Source organism: Chiloscyllium plagiosum, unplaced genomic scaffold (genome assembly GCF_037043375.1).
Source record: "Chiloscyllium plagiosum isolate Xiang-an unplaced genomic scaffold, Cpla_swu_hap1 HiC_scaffold_4, whole genome shotgun sequence".
Classification (NCBI taxonomy): domain Eukaryota; kingdom Metazoa; phylum Chordata; class Chondrichthyes; order Orectolobiformes; family Hemiscylliidae; genus Chiloscyllium; species Chiloscyllium plagiosum.
Genome location: NW_028270142.1, coordinates 127305675 through 127331467, shown reverse-complemented (window position 1 = coordinate 127331467; position 25793 = coordinate 127305675). Strand labels below are relative to the sequence as shown.

General features: G+C 41.0%; 1 protein-coding gene across 1 annotated transcript in view; it reads right to left on the bottom strand.

Annotated features, from left to right (window-relative positions):
* The window catches only part of trpn1 (transient receptor potential cation channel, subfamily N, member 1), a 221800-nt gene that overhangs the window by 108745 nt on the left and 87262 nt on the right, over positions 1-25793 (bottom strand). Inside the window, exons 4-9 of the mRNA XM_087986636.1 lie at positions 17796-17909; positions 14129-14233; positions 12468-12566; positions 9684-9785; positions 7263-7364; positions 5442-5540 (exon numbers count right to left, since the gene is read on the bottom strand). Coding sequence (XP_087842762.1) covers positions 5442-5540; positions 7263-7364; positions 9684-9785; positions 12468-12566; positions 14129-14233; positions 17796-17909 — 621 coding nt within the window. The remainder of the gene's footprint in view (positions 1-5441; positions 5541-7262; positions 7365-9683; positions 9786-12467; positions 12567-14128; positions 14234-17795; positions 17910-25793) is intronic.

Genomic DNA, 25793 nt, shown 5'->3' with positions numbered 1-25793 from the left:
CAACTTGCTGTGTTTGCCAGCAGTAATCAGTCACAGGAGTTGGACATGTTGCTATATGCTTCATTGCTACATCAATCCCACACTCACACCATGTGCCAAACAAAGTGCAAGTGCTTCAAGCAAATGTGCATTGGCTCAAAGTCTAAGGAGCATAGTCCATAGCCTAGACAAGGGAGGCGACCTTCAGTTTGGGAACAGTAAGTCAACAGCTGTCTCCTGTATGAGTTCAGAGATTTAGACAATAGACAACAGACAACAGGTGCAGGAGTAGGCCATTCAGCCCTTCGAGCCTGCACCGCCATTCAATATGATCATGGCTGATCATTCCTCATCAGTATCCTCTTCCTGCCTTATCTCCATAACCCTTGATTCCACTATCTTTGAGAGCTCTATCCAACTCTTTCTTAAATAATTGGGCACAGTCAGTCAATTACTCGGGATGGCCAGGGTCAGGGTTCATACCTCTCCAGTCAAGAGAGTTGGCCATGGTCAGCTCTGTGGATCCAATGCAAACAGACTGGTGAATAGTGGTAAGTCAGTTGGGGTATCGGTCAGGGGTTTGAACACTGAGCATCTCCGGCTTGCTATCTAAGTTGCTCAAAATGAGTGGACCACAATTATTCTGCGGGCATCCATCCATTAAAAGTCAATAGGAGGTTATCAGGAGCCAGTGCTGCAAGAGGGAAGCTGGGGAACTAAATAGTTGGGATTGGAGACTGTATGGCCGGATGCAATGGGGAAAGCAATTGTAAAGGGGAGCAACTCAATATATAACTGGAAGAGATATTACAGCATTGAGGGAAAGTGGTAATGTTGAAAGGTAAGGATGGTCATCGACTGTCAGCATATCCTGTCTTGCTTGAAGGAAACAGTGCACAACTATACCATTGGTTCTGCTATAACGCACGTTTCTTCAATGCAAATTGGCTTCAATGCAATTGAAGAATTTAGACCGTTATTTATAGAACCTTCCTTACCTGTATTGGCTATAATGTGAGTCCGGCTGCATTAGTTTAAATGGCAATTTTTTTACAATGTGAGATCGCACAAGAATGGAACTATCATGATGTATCAGAACCGACTGTACCTGATATGTTGGGTCGATGTGCCTAGGGCTAGGGTGGATAAAACAGACAGATGCAGAGGTAGTTAGTGATGCTGGGTGGGAGTGTTGGAGTTTTAAAAGGTTGGCTGGGAAAGCTACTGAGAAGTATACATTCGGGGGCTCACCAAGGGTAACAGGCTGAGCCTGAGACTCTGTGTGATGAGCAATTCTGTTTCTATCAATTGTGCTGTAAATTGCAAGTGCACAATGGAGCTGAAAATGGTGGTGACCACATGTGAAGTGAGCAGGCTATGTGTTTCACATTGAATGAGATGGGGCTTCAATTATGAATGAGGTGAGGTCCTATTAGCTTTACACAGACACTCATATCGTAAGACTGAAAGACACCTGAGGCCACCAATTGTTGGGGTGGTGGGAGTCTGCCCTACATAAATGTCAATCTTAGGCATGAACCTGTGTGCAGTCCAATCCTTGCTTCATTCATTCTTGACCCTATCTTGCAACATCACACATCAATCCTACCAAAGCCAATAGTCCACAGGCAATGTTTTGTGACCTGGCAAGATGAATCCTAGTTGTGAAAGTAACAATCATTTTCCAAGTTTTCAAAGCCTTCACATAAGGCAAGAGACGATCACTTCACATCTTGGACCATTCGACATCGTGGAATGATAACGATAGATTAGCTTTGCACCTTCTCTGGTCGAGTTGTGGCCAAATAGATATAAACACGCAGAAAAATGAACATATAGTTACAGATGTGAGAATGTATTTAAATTGAAATGCTTCCAATTGTTTCTTGATATTACATGGAGTGAATCAAATTGGCTGAAGACTGGTATCTATAATATTAGGGACCACTGGAAGAGTCTACTGGATCTTCCATTTGGCATTTCTGGCTGAAGATTGCTATAAAAGCTTCAGCCGTATCTTTTGCACTGATGTATGGGGCTTTTTCCTCATTGAGGAAGAGGACATTTCTGGAGCCTCTTCTCAGTGAATTATTTAGTTGTCCACCGTCCAGAGTTTGGAGCTGGAAAAGCACAGCAGGTCAGGCAGCATGCGAGGAGCAGGAGAATTGACTTTACGGGCATAAGCCCTTCATCAGGAATGGGCTTATGCCCGAAACATTGATTCTCCTGCTCCTCGGATGCTGCTTGACCTTCTGTGATTTTCTAGCACCACAGTCTCAACTCTGATTTCCAGCATTTGCAGTCCTCACTTTCTACTATTTAGTTGTTCTCCGCCATTCACAACCAGATGTGGCAGGACTGCAGAGTTTAGTCCTGATCCATTGGTTGTGGGATTGGTTAGCTCTGACTATCACTGATGCTTATACTGTTTGGCTTGCAAGTAGACCTATTCGGTGGCCTCACCAGGTTGACAGTTCATTTTCAGGTATGCCTGCTGCTGCTCCTGGCATACCCTTCTGCTCTCTCTATTAAACCACAGGTGTGTAGAATAGGCTTCAGTGTCTATGAGTGCGCCATGTTTGTACATTTCTTCCCAAGTTGCTGGGACATGGATATTTTGGCATCTCCACTGGATTGGTCCCCACTGCAGCGAGGGTCAGGATCCTCTCTTCATAAATGATGAGAAGCCAAATGTTGGCTATCTTATCACCCATTTTGGCTTTTCCCACCTGAGAATAGGCCATTTTCCTACGGAATGAGAGAAAAGCAGGGACTGAACAAGATGAAAGTTGGTGGCTCAGCTGTTAGTGCTGATGCAGATTGGGGACAAGTGATGAGGTGCCCTCATTGAGTGAGTATACGGAACAGAGGGCATGTAGGCTTTGTCAATGTGGGGGTTAGATGAGAGAAGATATTTCGTCCAATAGCGAGAATGGAAGACCATGAGCATTGGTGAGAGGTGGTTGCGATGGGCAGAGATGCAACGTGTGTGAGGTAGCAGATCTTGGCACTTACCCTGGTGGAGCAGCAAAGGTCACCACACTGCTGGGGCATTTCACAGAACTGCACTGTCAAGGTAACATAGATGGCAACCTCACAGCAGGCTGGAATTACTAGGTGTCCTGGTCTCCTCTGTTGGTCCTAGGGGAAGAGGAGTGCTCCATTGATGACAACTGGTAGATCCCCATCCGCAAAGTGGGGCATTAATTTCCCCTCACTGGCCATTTCTGGGACAACTCACAAGGACTGTGGAAGACCGACAGCACACGAATGGATGCACAGTGGCCATCTAAATATGGCACCAGTGCCTGAATTCTCAGAAGGTGCCAGCAGAGAGGAGCACTCCCACCTCTGGTGAGAAGGATAGGGAATGTGTGGAGTGGTATGGAGCTATGGTAGACAAAAGTGAGGACTGCAGATGCTGGAAACCAGAGTTTAAATCAGAGTGGTGCTGGAAAAGCACAGCAGGTCAGGCAGCATCCGAGAAGCAGGAAAATCGATGTTTCGGGCAAAAGCCCTTCATCAGGAATCCTCTGATCTAAACTATGGAGCCATGGTGCATGGTGAAGGAAGTGAGTCTGGGACACACGCATGAGAAAACTCACCTGCCCACTCAGGGTGAAAACTCACCAAGAATGATACTTAGCCAGTTTCTGGTAAGATTCAGCCCAGAGTCAGACACTCAGCGGTGGTTAACCCTCTCCCTTCCTTACCCCCAGTAACTCCCCAAAGGACAGGACTCAGGCAAAATGAGGAGCTTAAAACCTCATGGTTACTGAGACACAGGAGGGTCTCTTACAAAGTAAAGCAATGCAGCAACAGAAGTGATGCTGAATTTGACTGTTGCTGAGAAAAGAATACATTTCCGAATTATTCTGCAGCTTTTTGTTTTGCACTAATCAGGACATGTGCAATTAAATACATGTCCATTCAGATGTTTGCAGCAGACAAGGTACTGATTGTACCCTACCAGCAAACAAGTAAACAACTCAAAATACAGTTTTCAATAATGGTTGTGATTCTATTACTGGACAACATTTATTAAATAACCCCCCAGTGTGTTACTTTGAGGATAAATTTAGGATTGTCAGTCCAGCTTGCAATGGGGCACTTGCACATACTGAAGGCTACATATATAAATTCACACGGTGCTTTATTTTCATATCTGATAAACAAATGTACACACTGTGTCTGTTTCTACTCAACAAAACAGGTGACAGCCACACTCCAGTGCTTCGGTCAGCGCAATGCTACATCAGGGTCAACATGCCAGGTTTATTAATTGTCAGTCATCACCTAGCGTGTGCAATCCCTATGGCAATGCCTCCTCTAATCACAATCAACTTGCCAACCAATCAGCATTCTTCTCCTATACAGTACAAATGCTTTTTTCCCTTTACATTTGTATTTCTTGTGAATCATCCTGATGAGTCTCAGATGAAAAACTTTGACAACATGTCTTTTTCAGCAACATTCACGTTCCTTCTACTAATGACTATTTGGTGAATCGTTCCTTCACGGAAGATGAGAATGAGCCACAGAGATAAATGCCACTTCTTTGATTTGATGAATTTGAAAAATATGCTGCTTTTTTTTCAAATTTCCTTTCCTGAAGCTGCAAACCAGTGGGCTGGTCCATCAAAAGTTGCAGTCCACTGGCACCTGAGAAATGGGATCCCTCATATTTGCTGATGATTGTGAATTGATTTTCAACACAGCCAAAGTTAGGTCACCATATCAGCAACCTTTCTTGACTTCCTCCCTTAATCAAACTCTGATACCACTGTAGCATTGCTACCTTGACAGAGGTCAATTGACTCCTTGCAGACTGGTTGAGCTTGAGAACATTCCAATGTCTGCATCAATTCACCCAGTGCATTTAATCCAAAACCAGAAGCAAAATGCTATGGATGCTGGAAATCTAAAATAAAAACAAAAAAAGTGCTAGAAAAAAACTGAGCAGATCTGGCAACATCTTGGAGAGAGAGAGAGAGAGACAGAGAGACAAAAAAACAGGAGTCCACATTTTGAGTCCACATCTTTGGAAGTGAAATTCACTGACGCATTGCGCTGAGCCATGCTCAGAGGTGGTACTGAATGGCAAATGCTCTGGATTTCTGAGTGAGGTTCCCTTCCTTCAGAGACTTCTGAATGGACCTCTCAAGTTTTAAATTTAACGTTGATCTCTGCAGCCATAATATTGTATTCTTCCCTCTGTTCTATTACCCTAATGCCACTTTGTATGGCCTGATCTGCATGTACTGCACGCAAAACAAAACTTTTCACTGTACCTAGGCACATGTGACAATAATAAATCAAATCAAATCAAAAGAATAGATTAATACAGAAGGAGAGTTCAGTCCAAATCTACAATCATCCATGCAGCAAATCTGTGCCCAGAGGGTCAGTGGTCAAAGACCAAAAAAGTAAATAAAACAATCATAAAAAATGATGTGTTCTACCTTATTGGGCATATGCAAAGGGACTCCTTTCTTCAGAAAGGCCAGTGCTGTGTCAGGGTGGCCACATTGTGAGGCAATGTGCATCAGGGTACTTCCATCCTGTAAGTAAAACAAGTAAAACATATTATATGCAGGTCACAAGAATATATTTGTTTCATGGTGATTGGCTTAAATGGTTTAATTAAACTAAGCACATGACCAGTCTGAAGCTGCAGTCAGTCTCTGCAGCTAAGGCACTGAGACATACAAGTCAAATTCCTCATCTTTTCTGACTAACTGCTCTTCACCAAGGTAGCAGATGTCACTGAGATGAGGAGGAAAAAGAAAATAAATCAGCTAGATCTACATGCATACAGTTTTGCCTGGTTGGCTGTTGAAGATTCACTATGTTTATGTTGCAATGCTGACAGTCTAGCATTAGTTTCCCTAGAACCCTGATTTACGTGCCAGTTCGGGTTGTGCTGGCATCCCCCATGTGCAGTGATATGTATTCAATGGCTGTTCACAGTTTGGTGCCAATGTCTATATGCATTAGTGTCTCTGGTGTTTGACTGACAGTGGGGCATCGGTTGCAGAATAGGATGAAGTTCAGCATTGTTGCACCTGTTTTGTGGATGTGAAAATATCGATAATGAATTCTAAGGCAGAGTCCAACACAAGGTTTCTGGTTCCTGATTAATTCAGTGGGCTTTTGACAAAAGTAGCTGTGGCTTTGAAATCTCATCCTCATTGCACATCACTAGAATCTGAGTCTGGCACCCTGTCACCAATTCACCCTTTATTGACATGTGTACTTATCTGACACTGCTCTGGCTTCCTCTGAGCCAGCTCTCAGAGTAAATCTCTGACACTCCTGTCATTATCTGTCAGCCAGGGCTCCTTGATTGGACCAGTTTAACAGCCCCAATCGGGGAACTCATATTCTATGTGGTCTACCTGGCTGACCTTGTTATAATCACTTCATAATTAATCCTGGTTTTAAGCATTTTGCAATTTTTAGCCAATTAGAATACAGTTGATTAGCATGCAGTGTAAGTTGTTTTTTATTTGCTGATATACTTGTCTCATTTGTGAGCATTAATGAAACATAAACTAACATGAATAGCTCCTTGCATAAATATTGTTGCAGTAATGCACTGTTTATGCTGTTGGGCTGGTAAATCCAGAGTTAGTACTAATGGTCTGGACACATGAGTTCAAATCCAACATAGAATTTCGGGAATTGAACACTGAGTTAAATAAATTGTGATCCTTTTCTTTAAAAAATCGAGTCTCAGTTACAGTGAGGTTGAAATTATTGGATTATTGATTGTGAGCTCAGACAAAAACAAAAGGAGGCATTCATAAGGTTTCGGAAACTGAAGATAGACAGAGCCCTCAAAGAATGTAAATAAAGTAGCACAGAAATTAAAGAACAACTAAGGAGGGATAAACAGGACCATGGCAAACAGGATTAAGGAAAAACAAATTGTTCAGGTTTATTAGCTTTATTGTGATCCTTAGGGAATTTTTAGTATAATTAAGAACTTAATACCACCTGATGAACCTGACAGGCTCAAGAGCCTGGCTACTTTCCAATAGTCAGGATATTTCTTTTCCATAGTAATTTTTCTTTCTGTATTGCTTCTGGGTTTTATCCTGTTTGCCTTCTTTCTGTGATTTCTGGTGTTGAGACAGCAGGAAGAATTTATTTACAATTTCCTGCCAACCATTTTCACTTGGTTTAACCTGTCATGTGTCCTTGCGTATTTTGTAAATCCTATTAATTTAAGATACGAGGGAGGCATGCCAGCATTTGAAAACTGTGAACGAAAGAAGTACCTTGGTTCGGGCTAACACGTTCGACTTGAATTTCCCAGTCAATACTTCAACTGCATTTGTGTGTCCTCGCTCGGCAGCGATGTGTAATGGGGACCGATCCAGCTGAAACACAGAGGAGACACTGATGATTCTACCTCACGTTTAGACTTATAACTCTGTTTGCATTAATTATGCCTGTCAAAGCCGTGCAGATTGCTTTTATATTCTCTGCAAACTTCATTTTAATTGCCCAGAAATAAAACAAATTGCAGTTTTTGTTCAGGCATTCACAAAATCACAGAATTATTACAAGCGAAGAATGTCTTACGGCTAATTCAAACTCATCCATCCAGAGTGACCTTAGTTCACCCTCAACATGAGTGCTCCATTCAGTTCTGGGCCAGGAAAGATACGAAGGCAATAGAGATGGAGCAGAAAATATTTAAGACAATGGTACGAGGGATGAGAGACTTCATTTTGCTGACTGATTTCCGGGATTATTCTTATTCAGCAAGAAAAGATTGAGAGGAGATTTGAAAGGTATTTAAAAAATGTGTGAGGGGTTTAGACAGAACATATCGTTAGATAAACTTCCACATGGTTGAAGATTTGAAAACCAATGGATATCATTTCAAGCTCATTAGCAAATGAATCACAGGCGACATGAGGGAAAACAACGTTTTATGCAGGTGAGTGATTAAGATTTGGAATGAATTACTTGAGAATGTGATGGAGGCAGACACAATTAGGGCTTTCAAAACAGAATTAGATAATTAAATGGAAATAGTAGATTTGAAAGATTAAGAGGGAAGAAATGGGAAGTGGTTGAGTTGGTCTTGTAGAGGGCTAGCATGGATGTAATAGTATGAATGGCCTCCTGTGCTGGATGCAGTCTGTGATCCTAAAATTCCCCTTTACTGTTCTTAAGTGGTATTTCCACATTTTTATAAAGAATTTCTGAACAATAGCCCATGAAGATGTTTTACTGATTGTCAGTCATCACTGGCAAGGCAGCACTTGCTGCTCACTGTTGAAATGAGTGACTTGGTCAGCCATTTCAGAGATAACCACTTTGCTGTGGATCTGGAGTTACATGTAGACCAGACTGGCAGCTTTCCTGCCCTGAAGGACATTATTATACCAGATCGTCTTTTACAACAATCAGTGGCAATTTATAATTACCATTAGCCCCACTAACTTTGGATTTTATTAACTGAATTTAAATTCCAACAATTGCTACAGTCACCTTAGAACCTGTGTCTCCAGATCCTTATTCCAGCCTTTGGGTTATTAGTCCAATGATATTATCACTCCACCACTGCCTCCTCTCACACCACAGAGGACAGAGTATTGAATCTTATTATACTGTTGCTGTTTTATTAAGGAACAATGCTGGATTATCTTTTCCTTGTATTTTTAACAATCAGGTAGTGTCCCTTCCTCTGAGAATGAAGCTCTGGCCTTTATGGCCAAATAAATTAATTGTTAACCTGCAAATCCTGTTTATGATGTGCAGTAAAAGCGCAAGAATCTCCTGGTCAGTGACATCTAGGAGCTACTGCCTCCCTATGTCAAAAAACTCTATGGAAAACCTCTTTCTCACTTTGAGTGATTGCTGGCGATGAGTGGGACTTTTATCAATCTAGGTACCACTTAGAGCTGACCACTCAATATTGCTGTTCCAGAATTTTCCTCATACTTCAATTATTCCGTTAATTCTTTGGCAAGGAAACAATTATGCTGAATTGTTATAAAAGTCATTAATGTCCTTCAATCTTCTATCTGTTCTGTTCTCACAGATGAGAATGACAGTATGTTTAATTTGTGAGAAAAAGGACTTATGTTTGAAGAAATGTATTACACATGAGGACTTTCTTGATCTGAGAGTGCCCTAAAGTATATTTACAGCCAATCAGCTTTTTTTTCTGGAGTATAGTCACTACAGGAGATGGAGATGACAATTTGCATACAGCAGATTATCACACACAGCAATGCGCTGTTGACCAGATTATCTTTCTTGAGAAAGACCGAAAGAACTGCGGATGCTGTCAATCAAGAACAAAAACAGAAATTGCTGCCAAAACTCAGCAGATCTTGCAGCATCTGTGAAGAGAAATCAGAGTCTGAGGAAACGTTATCAGACCCAAAACTTTAACTCTGATTTCTTTTCACAGGTGCTATTAGACTTGCTGAGCAATTTCTGTTTTTATTATCTTTCTTGATGTTGGTTAGAGGATAAGTATTGGCTGTGATGCTAGTGGGGAAAAGGGTGGGTTCTGGGGACTCTGGGGTCCAGAATGGGCTCCATTCCTCTTCTTTGAGTTGTTTCACGAGAGGGGCCTTTACTGCATCCAAAAGACAGCAACATCAATTGAGCAGCACTCCCTCAGTACTTCAGCTTTCTGCTTCATTTTTATTTTGTGAATTGAAAATTATATGTACCTTGTCCGTGATGTTTGGGTTGGCTTTGTATTGATAGAAGACTTTCAGCATCAATTCATCCCCTTCCCAGGCAGCAACATGTAAGGGAGTCTGACCATCATCCTACATTGCAGAATGAAGAAACATAACTTTACAGTAAATTACCAATTGTGTTCTATTTGACAGTTGTAATTTGTACTGTCTGAGTTAAGAGGAAAATTGTAGTCCAGATAAAATGAGACTTTCACCTAGATGATATTTAACTGGCAAAGCTCCAGTGATGTTTCTCCTCCCCTTTCTCTCTCTTTGAAATAAGGACCTAATTTAAGATAGATGCAAAAGTCAAAGTTGGCAAATTCCTGTCACAGAAAGTGTAAGCCTTCATCTACCTCAAGGTTTGACCAGTCATCAGGCAAACATTCTTCCATACTCTCAAAGGTGATTAAACAAAAGACCAGGAATCATTCCAACTTTATAATGTTTCTGATTTAACTTCTGAAACACAGCATGCCACATGTGAATTAACTTCTGGGCAGGAATCCTTCCTTTGACAGAATGGATAGGTCATTCAGCGCCCAAGTTGGTTAGAGAACCCAGAGGTAGGAAGCTAATACCAATCCTCTGGGAAAGAGTGATGGGAAAATCCATCCACGGGACATAAGATTCCCAAACAGAAAACTGGCTCTTCTTTCCAGCAGGAAGGAATTGGACATGATTGTGTCAGTGTATAATGTGGATTGGGGATTGGGACCATGAACATTTGCCAAGTTGGTTTTATTATGTACACATTCATTGTCTATACAGCACAGGAGTTGGGATGTCATGTTGAGGTTGTACAGGATGTTCGTGAAATCTGTTCTGAAGTACTCTGTCTAGTTTTGGTCACCCTGTTAAAGGCAGGTATCTTTTCCCTAGGGTGACGTATTTCAAGAGTGGGTGGGCATATTTTTAAGTTGTGAGGAGAAAGATTTAAAAAAGACGTAACGGGCGACATTTTACATTGAGAGTGGTATGAACATGTGGAATGAACTTCCAGAGGAAGTGACAGATGCGGGTACATTATAGTGTTGAAAAGACATTTGGATAAGTACATGAACAGGAAATGTTTAGAAGTGTATGGGTCAAGTGCAGGCAGTTGACACTAAATGAGTTTGGGATTATGGCTGGCATGGATTGGTTAGATTGAGGGTCTGCCTCCATACTGTTTGACTATATGACACTAAAAAACAAGCCTATAGTTTAGTCCCAGTCTCATGCACTGGGACCTGATCGTATCACATGCCTCCAAATATAAGTATTAATTCTGGTATAAACAAAACCCTCTGCCATTTCAATCATGAATGACTATTATGTATGAACATGGGCACAATACTCCAGATGCAATCTCACCAATATAACAGAAGCATTCAATTCCCCTTGCAATAAAGTAATAGATTCTCTTGGCTTTTCTGATTACTTTCCGTACCTGCATACTAACTTTCTATGATTTATGCACTAGGACATCCAGGTCTCTCTGCATTTCAGAGCACCACAACCTCACACCATTTAGATAATATGCTTCTTTTTTATTCTTTCTGCCAATTTCACACTTTCCCACATTGTACTCTATTTGCCAGATCTTTGCCCACTCAATTAGTTTATCTATATCCATTTGTAGATGCCTTCTGTCCTTATCACAATTCATTTTCCTACCTGCCACTGTATCATCAGCAAATTTAGCTACCATACCATTGATCCCTTCAACCATGCCATTTCTATAAGTTGTCAATAGGTGAGGCTCCAGCATTGACCCCTGTGGCAGACCATTCGTGACATTCTGTTAGTAGCCTGATAGCCAATGAATCTTCTATCCATGCCAATATGCCTAGGTCATGAGCTTTTATTTTTTATAATAACTTTGACATGGCACCTTAGCAAATGTTGTTTGGAAATCTAAAATCAATGTGCCCAAAGGTTCCCCTTTGTCTGCAGTGCAAGTTACTTCTTTAAAAAGTCCCAATTAATGAATTAAACCTGATTTCCCTGTGAGAAAACTATGTTAGCTCTGTCTACTTACCTTAAACACATCCAAGTGTCCTATTATAATGACAATAATAGCTTCTAACACTTTCCTATGATGGAGGTTAAGCTAATGAGTCTATTGTTTCTGCCTCCTTCCCTTTTGAATAAAGGATTTGCATTAACTACTTTCCAATCTAAAGGACCATTCCCTGAATCTAATGAGTTTTGGAAAATTAAAACCAACACGTCAACTATCTCACGAGCTACGTTTTTTAAGAACCTAGAATGAATTCCATCTGGACATGGGGACTTGTCCACTCGCAGGTCCAGACCTTGCTCAGTGCTAATTCTTTGGTAATTGTACTTTTCTTGAATTCCTTTCAATTCCTGATTCACATTTCTGGGATCCTACTTGTGCACGGTCACTAGTGAAGACCAATGTAAAATACCTGTTTAATCCATCTGTCTTTTTTTTATCCTCAATTCCTGTATTCATTTTCTCTTGGACTAACATTTACTTTGTTACTTTTCTTTTTGTTAAATATCTGAAGAAATGTTGCCTATCTTTTTATTTTTTTGGCAAATTTTCTCTCGTTCTCTAATTTGTGTCTCCTTATTAATCTTTTTAGTAATTCCTTGCTTTTTTTTAAAATCCAATCTTTCACCCTCTGCCATCAAGATAATTTGGTTGTTTAGTGTGCTGGCAATTAAGAAGAACTTTTTTCCTACAGTAGAATCAAGTTAAAACTTTGGTCCTTGCCAATGGGCAACTGTCTGATTGGCCATCAGATATTTTCTACTCACATTCTGAAAATCCACGCCAGCACCTGACTCCACAAGGAGCTTAGCTAGTTCTGTATCTCTCTTTCTGCAGCAAACGTGTAAGACAGTGTCACCATTATCCTGAAAAGCAAGCCAGAAAATTAGCTACAGTTTAATTCATTTCAAACATATGTGCTTAAAACTCATGGTACTGAATCCACTGATGGACTAACATCCATGTGATCATAAAAGCTCATGATTATGGAAACCTCTCATAAGAACAGAAATCTCTGGAAATGCTCAGCTTACCATGCAGCATTTGTGGAGACAGAAACAGGGTCAATGTTTCATGTCAATGAGCTTTAACATGTCAGCTCACTAGGATGTGCAGGAATCTGATTCTTGATTCAATTGGTAATGCATTGAATTGAATTGAATTGAATTTATTGTAACATGTACTGAGGCACAGTGAAAAGCTTTGTCTTAAATGCATCTACAGCATTTTAAATATTTGTTGAAGGTAACAGAAATAGCAATTCTGATAGGTGCAAAAGATGCTACTAATTTTTGCTAGAGTCCACAAAACCAGTTTGGACCCAGTGCAAGTCATGTGGACCAACAGACCAATACGACAGCAGTAACAGGAAACCTGCTGTGATTTTGCTTGTCATTAGGTAAAAAACACAGCTAACTGCACTAGATTCCTAGAAGAATAACACAAACAAGACAGAGGCTTTACTGTATTTCATACTAGAATTACAGGATGAGGAATAGAGCTGACAGTCTCTGGGGATAAACATACTTGGATCTGCTCTTGAAGTGCCAAATCAAGAGCTGAGTAGCAGTATGCAACTGGGAAACTCTTTCTTGGGCTAAATGATCTCCTTCTGCACTGTAAATCTCTTTCAGATTCTACATTTTCACATTAATTACTCAAGATCTAACATCTCTAGTTAAGATGAAAGACCATTAAGCAGGAATGTTAAACTGTTTCACTTCCCAGAAATGCTGTCTGACCAGCTGAATACTTGCACCATTTTCTGGTTTCGTTTCTGATTTTCAGCAATTGCGATATTTTAGTTGAGGTATTGAACAAACCACCACTCCCCTCAATCAGTTGGCAGCTTGAGAGCAGACTTTAGAAAAATGACCCAGCTGAAGTATGACAGAGCAAAATGTTCTATTGCATAACAGTAACCTTCAACAGTAAGAAGAAGCTTTTCACAGGATTCAGTAAAGAACGCACCTCACTACCGTAGAACCTGGAGTTTCAAATCTGAACAGAAAATGAGTTTGCACAAGCCAAGGTAATCTGAAAACAACTTGGGGTTTAGTTTTATCTTCAGCCTTTCCAAATTTATGTACTGGGTGCATGGACTAGGAAGTTGAATGTACAGGTCGTTTTGCTATAATGTGTGTTTCCTCAATACAAATTTGTTGTAACGCATTTGACGAATTGGTGACACTACTTGTAAAGCGTAAACTTTTAAAATGTGTGTTGGCTATAATACGAGAACATCGCCAACACTTTAAGCACTATTTCTAAAGCGCAATTTTTTGATAATGTGGGCTTGCACAAGAACACAACCATGAGGTTAAGGAGAACTGATCGTACTCATTCAACATTTTACTCCCTTTGATGACAAAAGCATTACTGTACACAGTTCCAAGTTAACAAGGCCCAATCCTTTGCTCACTTATACCTTCCTTTGGGTCCTGAGCTGCAGATCAGCGTTAACACTGAGCAGCTCCTTGCAGACTGCAATATTACCAACTTCGATGCTTAAGAACAGTGGGATGCAGCCATCCTATGGAAAGAAGAAAAGAAAGTGAAACAGCACTGCTGCCTCATAGCACCAGGGACCCGGGTTCCATTCAGTGCGGCTGTCTGTGTGGAGATTACATGTTCTCCAATGTCTGCGTGGGTTTCTTCCGGGTGCTACAGTTTCCTCCCACAGTGCACAGATGTGCAGATTAGGTGGATTAGCTGTGCTAAATTGCCCATAATGTATAGTTTAGATAGATTAGCAATATGAAATGTAGGGTTACAGGGATAGGGTAGAGGGGGTGAGTCTGGTTGTATGCTCTTTGAAGAGTTGGTGTGGACTTGTTGGACCGAATGGCCTGTTTCCACACTGCAGAGATCCTATGGAAAAGAACTCTAGTAAATTTATCAAACATGATTTCCCTTTCACACAATCATATTAACTCAGTTTGACTGGATTGAGTTTTTCAAAATATCCTGTTCTTTCTTCCTTAATAATGGATGCCGACATTTTCACAATGACAAATGTTGGTCTAATCAGCCTAAACTTTGCTGCTTTTTGTCTCCTTCCCTTTTTGAACAGGGCATCACATTAGCAGGTTTTACAACCTGCTGGAAATCTCCCAGAATCCAGAGAGTTCTGGAACATAAGCCAGTTAGCTTGATTTCAGTCATTGTGAAGATTATAGAGTCCATTTTAAGGAGGAGACCAGAAGAAGAGCTCATGCCCGAAACGTCAATTCTCCTGCTCCTTGGATGCTGCCTGACCTGCTGCGCTTTTCCAGCAACACATTTTCAGCTCTGATCTCCAGCATCTGCAGTCCTCACTTTCTCCTAGAGTATTTGCAAGTGTTGGTAAAGTAGAGCTCAGTCATTATGGTGTTGAAGGTGTATACTATAACTTTAAGAGAGAGTGAAAGTTGAAAAGCTGGCAAACCTGTCATGTGACTGACTTCAGGCACAGAGTGTGCTAGATAATTTGAAGATGTAACATTTGAGCTGTAGCTCTGATACTGAGTTGTTTACACAATAATTCGAATTTAACCAGTTTAATTTATGCCCCAAGATACTAAAACACAATTGAATTTGAATTTTACTGTTTTGACAACATCAAACCAAAGAGATAATCCAATGTTTTGGGTATAAAATGTCAGCATTTTGAACAGTTAGCCAGAGAGACTAAGAGTACCTACTGTCACACAGACTCTCCCCACTGACCCTCCTTCTAAAAAGTACCTTCTTCATATGAAGTATCTTTGCAGCAGAAGATTGAAGATGATCCAGAGGAAATCTACAGACAGAGGAAGTTCGACACCTGAAGATGGCCACTGGTTTTGAAAACTGATTTGCTGTAAATTTTATAGGGGCTTTATCGGATCAGTATATTCTTATAGATAGGAGATAGATAACACATTTTCAGAGAAAGGAGGCTTACAGTCTAGATAATTGTTGTTTAATGTTCTCTTTTGGAGTTAAAGAATAAATTGTTAATTTTGTTTCTTTAAATATTAGAATTTGGGGTAGTTCTCTGTCACTCATAATTTAACAGATTACAAGATTGGGTGAGCTTTTCTATGTTTTTGGTTTAAATTAGCAGAAGGGTTTACCCTGCATTGTAACAATGGTTTCATCAAGGAGACGTCATGACTGACAAATCTGTTAGAATTCTTTGTGGAGGTAATGATCAAGTTAGACAAAGGAGAGACAATGGACACTATCTAGTTGGGTTTTCAGAAGGCCTCTATCAGGGTGCCATACTAGAGGTGCTTAAATAAGAGACTATGGTGTTAGGGGCAAGGTACAGGATTGGCTGACTGACAGAAGGCAGAGAGTAGGGATAAAGGGGCCTTTTTTCAGGACTGCAGCCAGTGAGATTCCGTTAAAATCAATGTGAGGATAACAACTGTTCATGTTATATATTAATGATCTGGATGAAGAAATTGAGGGCATTATTGCTAGGTTTGCAGAAGACACAAAGATAGGTCGAGGGACATGCAGTGTTGAGGAGGTGGGGAGGTTGAAGAAAATCTTGGACAGGTTGGGAGAGTGGGCAAAGAAGTGGCAGATGGGCAAGCTTGAGATTATGCACTTTAGCAGGAGGAATAGAGGAGTTCATTATTTTCTAAATGGGAAGACTTTGGAATCTGAAGAACAAAGGGATTTAGGAGTCTAAATTGTCTTAACATGCAGGTTCAGTTGGCAGGTAGGAAGGCAACTGCAGTGTTAGCATTCATTTCAAGAGGGACTAGAATACAAGAGCAGAGATGTACACAACTCTGGTCAGACCACTTTTGAACATTGTGAGCAGTTTTGGGCCCTATATCTAAGGAAGTAGGTGCTGGCATTGGAGTGTTCACAGGAGGTTTTTAAGAATGATTTGGAAGATGAAGAGGTTGACATGTGAAGAATGGTTGAGGATTCTGGATCTGTACTTGATGGAGTTTAGAAGGATGTAGGGAGATCTCATTGAAACTAACAGAATAGTGAGTGGTTAAATTGGATGTGGAGAAGATGTTTGCACTAGCAGGAAAGACTTGGATCCTAGGGCAAAGACTCAGAGTGAAGGGACGACCATTTAGAACTGAGATGAGGAGGAATTTCTTTAGCCAGAGAGTGGTGACTGTGTGGAACTCATTGTTGCAGAAGCCTATGGAGGCCTAGACTTTGAACGTCGCTAAGACAGAGCTAGATATGTTCTTGATGAGTAAGGGGATCAAGGATTATGGGGTGGAAGAAGGAGAATGGAATTAAGGATCATATCAGACATGATTGAATGGTGGAATAAATTCGACGGGGTGAATGGCTTAATTCTGCTCCTATATCTTATGGTCTAATATTTTGACCAATTACGTCCATGATCCTTGCAGATAATTTTGTTCAACAGAGTGTTTGCTGACATTGACAATTCAACGACGCTCTCCTACGATATATTTCATTTTGTGAATGCGAAACTAAAAATCCAGATTCAATCCGAAATCCACATTTAATCAATGATCCGGCTTGGTAACGTCACATTCAGTCACTACTCCGCTTGGTGACCCTGTACTCAATCAGTGATCCACTTGGTTACATCATATTCAATCAGTAATCCGCTTGGTGACCCCATATTCAATCAGTATTCCACCTGGTGACCCTGTATTCAATCATTAATCTGCTTGCTGACCCCATAATCAATCAGTGATCCACTTGGTAACACCATATTCAGTGATTCGCTTGGTGATACCATATTTAATCAGTGATCTGCTTCATGTCACCACATTCAATCAGAGATCCACTTGGTGGCACCACACTTAATCAGTGATCCACTTGGTGACACCAGACAATGATCTGGCTGGCCACCAAGTAACCATGAGATTAATAGTGCAAAGTTTGTCTGCAACCTGGGAAATGTTATCAGAGAGAATTCTCAGTTGTTCAATATCTTAATAAATAATCAAGAATTATAAGCACAAAGGCTACATTTGAAGATAATACAAAGCTAATGAATATCTAAAACCGGATAAGCTACAAGAGGACTTGTATAACAATGTCAGCATTAAAGAAATCATGATAGGGCCTGCATAGTTAGCTATAACCACTAATAATGAAGACTGTCTGTAACCCACCTTATCTTGCACTAATCGAGCATCTTTGTTTGAGTATTTCAGCAGGGTCTGAACAATGTTAAGTGCACCACTGGGTCGACTAGCTGCAAAGTGTAGAGGTAACTGATCCTTGTGCTGAAAAACAAGGAATAATGCAGTGAGATAGGCATTGTCTATTCCTGAGGAAGCCATGGATACAATGACATTTTTACCACTTTATTTTCGTTTCTCATTGCCTGTGAAACAGAGCAGCACCTAAGGCCTGGTCCCCTTCAAAGCAATCTCTCTTCATAAAAATACAGAAGAACTCATTTAAGTAGAAACAGAAGGGTCTTACAGCTCACTCAAACAGACTTCTTTTGGTTTATTTGTCACTTCTTAATGAGGAGTAAAGGGATACAGATAAAGGAAAGTTGAACATCCACTAAAGGAATGAAATCTTGTAGAAACCTACCAAGCCCTAACAGGACTATACCGAGTGAATACAGTGAGGATGTTCCCGATGACTGGGGAGTCCAGAACCAGGGTCATGGTTTATGGATATGGGGTTGGCCATTTAGGACTGAGGTGAGGAGAAGTTTCCTCGCCCAGAGAGGGATGAGCTTGTGGTTTCCATTGGTAGGAGAGACTAGGACCTGAGGGCACAGCTTTAGAGTAAAGGGAAGACCTTTTAGAACAGAGACAAGGAGAAACCTCTTGAGTCTGACAGTGTTGAATCTATAGAATGCATTGCCACAGAAGGCTGTGGAAGCCAGGTCATTAAATATATTTAAGACTGAGATAGGTAGGTTCTGGAGTATCAAGGGTTATGAGAAAGCAGTAGAATGGGGTTGAGAGACGTATCAGCCATGACTGAATGACAGAGCAGACTTAATGGGCTGAATTGCCCAATTTCTGCTCTTATGTCTCCTGGTCTTCTGGAACGTTCTGCCACAGAAAGCAGTTGAGGTCACAACCTTGTATGCTTTCATGATGGAGTTAAATATTGTTATTTGGGATAAAGAGGTCAAAAGATACAGGGAGAAAGGGAATTGGATGATCAGCCATGATCATGGTGAATGATGGAGAAGTCCCAAAGATCTAAATGGCCAACTCGTGCTCCTATTTTCTATGCTTTAGTAGATAGGGATTAATGGTATGGGTACACATAGCAATTAGATGGGAATAATGTTGGGAACTGGTTTGGGTACGGGGAGAGGGCATGCTGTGGTGTGAGGGGATAGTGTTGCGGAAAGGTGATGATGGAAGACAGCGACGCTAGTGAGGAAATTAGGATAAGGTGGAAGGGTGTTTCTGTGCAGAGCAGACCATTATTTCAGTGCGGGGGCCTCACTTGCTGGGAGAATAAGAGAAAAAATTAGTGAGAAACATAAACGAGAAACTAAGTCACTTATTGACAAATACAAAGTGAAAAAAATAGTTAAAAGGTGGTTGGACAGATTAGGAGCAAAAAGCAAAATGGAGGCTGAGTTTACATCACAAAGGAAGAGGCTCAAGTTAATGTCACAATAGAGAAGGGAGACAGATAAATTATTAGGAATAAATGGAAAAGGGGGTTTTGCATTGCTGAGAGAAATGGTAGAAGCTCTCTGCACGTTTCAATCTTCCTGAGACACAGTAATGGTGCCTCAGGACTGAAGGATTGTAAATGTGCCAACCCTATTGAAGGAAGGGAAAAGGATGATCAGTGCAATGTGGGCAAGCTGAGAGTGGCCATTAATCAGCACCAAAACCATTCTCACTTGAAGAAATATGAGTGAAGTAAAGGACAGCCGGTATATTGGCTAAAGGCATTTTGTGTCTGACAATCTAATAGAGCTGATTGATGAGGCTATAATAAGGGCTATGAGAATATTGACATTGCTGCCATATACATGGACTTCCAGAAGATTTTTGACAAAGTATTGTGTAAAGGGGTCATTCAGAAAAACATAACCATATGAAATTTAGGGGACCAGTGGTAACTTGTGTGCGTAATTGGTTTAGGGATAGGAAACAGCAAGTAATGAGGATGGTTGAAGAGAACTACACAGTAACTGGTACTCAAGACAGAAAAAATCTCATTTATATGGTGTCTCTCTCAACCACAGATCATTCCAAGGCTCTTTAACTGACAATGAAATGTAAATAATGTTGGAATATAAAAACACAGTAACCAATATGTGCAGAGCAAGCTTCCACAAACAGCACCGTGATAATGACTAGTTAATATGTTTATTGTCATTTTGGTTGAAAGACATATATTAGTCAAGACTTCAGGAATTAGTCTTCCTCAAAATAGTAAATTGGGGCCTTTTACATTCATTCAAAAGAGCACTCATTTCATCAAAAAAATCAGATTAGGTTTATTAAGATGATTACTATGGCTACTACTATTGCATTTTTTGTTATACATAAATACCTTGCACTTGGATGTAGAGAGTACAACTTTGAAGCTTGCACATGGTATACAACGTGATTACTAAATAATGTACAAAAATGGCAGACTGTAGGCATAAGCTTCTGAAATGGGCAGAGACCTGGACAATCCAAGTGAAAGTTGAATGTGAATCAATATAATTCAGGTATGCTGGGAGTGACCATTATCAAGCACCAACATCATTCTCATTTGAAGTGTGAATGGTGATCTTTGGAAGGAACAACATGGAGAGGCAATATAATCCAAATGCTTATTATTTTAAAAGGGTTCGGGGATACATGCATCTCTAAAAGTGGTGAAGAAAGATCATAACACAGAAACATAGAAAATAGATGCAGAAGTAGGCCATTCAGCCCTTCGAGCCTGCACCACCATTTAATATAATCATGGCTGATCATGCCATTTCAGTATCCCATTCTCACTTTCTCTCTATACCCCTTGATCCATTTAGCCACAAGCTCCCACTTGAATATATCTAACAACCTGGCCCCAGCAGCTTCCTGTGAAAGTGAATTCGACAGGCTCATAACTCTGAGTGAAGAAATTCTTCCTTATTTCAGTCCTGAATGGCTTACCCCTTATTCTTAGACTGGGATCCATAGTTCTGGAGTTTTCCAACATTGGGAACATTCTCCCTGTATGTAGCCTGTCCAGTCCCTTCAGATTTTATATGTTTCTGTGAGATCCCCCCTCATTCTTCTAAATTCCAGTGAGTATGAGTCGATCAGACTTTCTTCATATGTCAGTACTGCCATCTGGGGAATCAGCCTAGTGAACCTTTCCTGGTCTCCCACAATAGCAAGAATATCTTTCGTCAGACTAGGAGACCAAAACTGCACGCATTACTCAAGGTGTGGCCTCACCAAGGCCCTGTATAACTGCAGCAAGACATCCCTCCTCCTATACTCAAATCCTCTCACTATGAAGGCCAGTATGCCATTAGCTTTCCATAAGGAAGCTAAGAAAGGATACAGTGCATTGGGCTTTACAAACAGAGATATTAGAACACAAGGTTCTGGTAAGGCTTTCATTGTTGTGTTTGGTTCTAGGTGCTGCACTTTTGGAATGAAACTAAAACCATGAAAAAGGTGCAAAGGGGATTACTTTTTTCATGTGAGCCCAGAACCAGAAGTAATTACTTAGCATAATGTATCAAATGCTCCAAAGAAGACAATTGTTTATAGACAGTGAAGGGCACTGTTGGTCAGTTGAATGTCTTTTCAATTCTGGAACCTATTTCTGGAACCAAGCCAAAAAAGTGGGAGTCTACCATTGGCTGTTTGAAAGAGTCTTCATAAAGAAACATGCATCTTCAACCCTGCTCCCAGTGGATGTGAGTCCATAATACAAAATGGCTCCTAATTTGGGACCAATTTCATGATGTCATTCAAAGGCAATAATGTATTTTGTGTAGTAAATAGAAATAGCTACAGTAAGCATCAGGATTAACTAGAGACAGATTTATTTTGTAGCAACTTGTGCTCTACTTAACCTCGGGAATGTTCATGCTGTTTGATGTTCTGGAGCAAGTATTAAAATGCCTTGCTCTCCTAAACACAAAAATGTATCCCATCAACCAAAAAAGAAAAAATGTAGATAATAGGGATCCTCGCTGCATGCAAGACCTTATAAGGTAGTAATGCCTTGCCTACATCATAATGAGGGTTAAACACACCATGTTGTAAATCCCTACAAGGCAGTGAAAGCTCACAAAAACCAACACATCATAATAGATGCCTCATATTATAAGCTGTGAAAAATATCAAAACATCAAAAAAAAAGAAAACAAAAACTGCGAAACCAGAAGTAAAGGTGAGACACAATAATGCCGAGCTGTAAGCCACCACCACAAGAAAACTGTTTTTTACGAAGACGGCACTTACGCCGCCTACATGTTGCCAAAAGGGATAGATCAAAAACATATCGAAGGAGACGTCATATCAGAAGATTACCAAAAAGGAGAAGAAGAAGAAGACGTTGTTAAAATTGGAAATATGTCAGACTTCGGCTACCATCGAGAAACATTAATGATTTTGTGAAGAAAATGTCACTGTCTGTAATAAGATCATCTCTGGAAACGGTTTTCTTGCTGCATAATATTCCGCAGCCATTTGAATAAACTCCAAATAAACATTGTGTTCCTTGTTTTCAATTTTTTTAGTCTATTTTCTTTACTAATCCATAAAGTAATTTACTAATCCATTGCCGTAAATGTTTTCCTTTCAATACTCCTGGCAAACTCTGGGTCGACCACATTCAGCTCCTGAAGGGACCAATCTCAAAAAAAATCAATATCAGTCATCGAGTAATAGGAAGGAGACCAGAATTGCACACAATTTTCCAACAGTGGCCTAACCAATGTTCTGTATAGCCGCAACATGACCTCCCAACTCCTGTACTCAATACTCTGACCAATAAAGGAAAGCATGCCTTCTTCACTATCCTATCTACCTGCGACTCCACGACTCCACTTTGGGGAAGAAGTGCCAAGAATTGTGTTTGCCACTTGATTGCTTTCCAATGCCATTCACTGGGAAAGTACACTGGGAATGTTAAATAAGTTGTGGCATTAATGCTCGGCCTTTGTTCAATCAGCCTGATGTGAGTTGATTCTGCTGGATCTGCAGTGAATGGGGACAGACATGTTTAACCACACCATCAACCTCTCCCTGCACCTTTTCCGATCAGCAATCCTTAAAATCAATCAGTATCCATCTTTTCTGCAATTAAGACCTGAGTGGCAGCTGCAAGGATTTCCCACCTTCTGGCATTTAACAAAAGGACCTGTGCAAATAGTTTCAAACAAAAATATGCACAGACTCACTGGGGGAAAAAAAAATGTTTTTGACTAACTGGCTGGAATGAAAGCAGTTATTGCTCTTCCCCAACAGATTAACATCTAAACAAATCTTCACTTTTTATTCAAAGGGATGGGGGTGTCTCACTCCCAGCATATGTTACCTGTCCCTAATTGTCCTTGACTCTTCTTTCCCCCAGAAGATAGGATAATGAAGAAGGCATTTGATATGCTTTCCTTTATTGGTCAGAAATCAGAGTATTGAGTACAGGAGTTGGGAGGTCATGTTACGGCTTACAGGACATTGGCTAGGCCACTTTTGGAAAGTTGTGTGCAATTCTGGTCTCCTTCCTACAGGAAAGATGTTGTGAAACTTGAAAGGGTTCAGAAATGACTTACAAGGGTGTTGCCAGGGTTGGAGGATTTGAACTGAGTAGGCCATTTCAGAGGGCAGTTGAGTCAGCCACCACATATAGGTTGAAAATGTGTTGCTGGAAAAGCGCAGCAGGTCAGGCAGCATCCAAGGAACAGGAGAATCGACGTTTCGGGCATAAGCCCTTCTTCTGAAATTTTTTCTGAAAAACATTCCTGAAGAAGGGCTTATGCCCGAAACGTCGATTCTCCTGTTCCTTGGATGCTGCCTGACCTGCTGCGCTTTTCCAGCAACACATTTTCAGCTCTGATCTCCACCATCTGCAGTCCTCACTTTCTCCACCACATATAGGTTGTCATGTAAAAACAGATAATATTCCCAAATGAAGATTAGTGAACCAAATTATTTTTACAAGCAATGATATTTGTCATAATTGCCATCACTGAGACTAATTACCTCAACCTGGAGCAGTTTTCAGGGTTGCACAGTGGCTCAGTGGTTAGCATTGCTACCTCATAGTACCAGGGACCTGGGTTCCATTCAACCTTTGGGAAATTGCACATTCTTCTCCCAGTGTCGGCGTGGGTTCCTCTGGGTGCTCCAGTTTCCTCCCACAATCGGAAAATGTGCAGATGAGATGAATTGGCCATGGTAAATTGCCAATAGTGTTCAGGGATATGCAGACTAGGTGGATTAGCCATGGGAAATGCAGGATTATAGGGGTTGTGGTGGATCTGGGAGGGATGTTCTTTGGCTGGGTTGACGTGCACTCAATGGGCTGAAAGGTTTGCTTCGAGAGTGTGTTGCTAGAAAAGCACAGCAGGTCAGGCAGCATCCTCAGGAAAGGTGATGAAGGGCTCCGGCCTGAAACGTCGATTTTCCTGCTCTTCAGATGCTGCCTGACCTCCTGTGCTTTTCCATCAACATACTCTCGACTCTGATCTCCAGCATCTGCAGTCCTCACTGTCTCCCTGAAGGGTTTGCTTCCACAATGCAGGGATTCCATGATCGTAATTCCATAATTCAGGTTTATTCATTGAACTTAAATTCCCTGAATTACGGTAGTGAGATTTGAACCTGTGTTCACAGCACTAGCCTGGGCCCTTGATTATTAGTTCAGTGACTAATACTGTCACTATGCTACCATTTAGGAACACTCAGCTTATTAAACTTGCTTCACCATTTAATATGGTCATGTCTGTCTGAACACCAGTTTTACCCACACTGTGCCCATAACCCTTTATAGGGAAATGGTTAATATAACAACACTGTTTAAGAAGGGAGGGAGGCGGAAGGCAGTAAGTTATAGCCTGTTTAGCCTGACATCAGTTGTTTGTAAAATTTTAGAGTCCATTATTAAGAATGAACTTGCGAAGTACTTGGAAGTGCATTCTAAAATATGACTGAGTCAGCACAGCTTCATTCGGAGAAGGGCTGATGAAGGGCTTTTGCCCAAAACGTCGATTTTACTGGTCCTCGGATGCTGCCTGAACTGCTGTGCTCTTCCAGCACCACTAATCCAGAATCTGGTTTCCAGCATCTGCAGTCATTGTTTTTACCTTCATTCAGAGAAGGTCATGCCTGACAAATGGATTTCCAGAAAGCCTTTGAAAAGATGCCTCACTCCATGGAGTTCAGGGTAAGGCCCTAGCAATGGATAGAGGATTGACTGACTGGCAGATGTAGGGTATGGGAATAAATATATCCTTTTCAGAGTGGAGTTCCATTGGGGTCATTAATAATTTGGACAAAGGAACTGAGGGAACTGCTGCGACATTTGCAAATAACTCAAGGGTAGGTGGAGGGACAGGTAGTGTTGAATAAGTTGGGAGGCTGCAGAAGGGCAGGCTTGGGGAGTTGGCAAATAAATGGCAGATGGAATACAATATGGGAAACTGTGAGGTTTTGCACTTCAGTAGGAAGAATTGAGGTGTAGACTATTTTCAAAATGGAGAACGGCTTTGAAATTCCAAAGCACAAAGGAACATAGGATTCTCTTAAGGTTAATATGCAAGTTCAGGTGTAAGGAAGGTAAATGCGATGTTAAGATTCATTTTGAGAGGGCTACAACAGAACAGCAGGGATATATTGCTAATGCCTTAAAAATCTGTGGTCAGACCGCACTTGGAATATTGTGAGCACTTTTGGGCCCGAGATTGGCAATGAGAGGAGGTCCAGAGGAGGTTCGCAAGAATGATCCAGGAAGGGAGGGCTTGTCATATGAAGTGCATTTGAGGTTTTTAGCAATGGAGTTTAGAAGGATGGGGAAGGGCTCTGATTGAAACGTGCAGCATACTGAGGCCTGGGTAGAATGGAGAAGATGTTTCCACTAGCAGGTGAGTCTAGGATCCGAGGGTACAGCCTCAGAGTGAAGGGAAGACCTTCTGGAACTGAAATGAGAAATTTCTTCAGCCAGAGGGTGGCTAATGT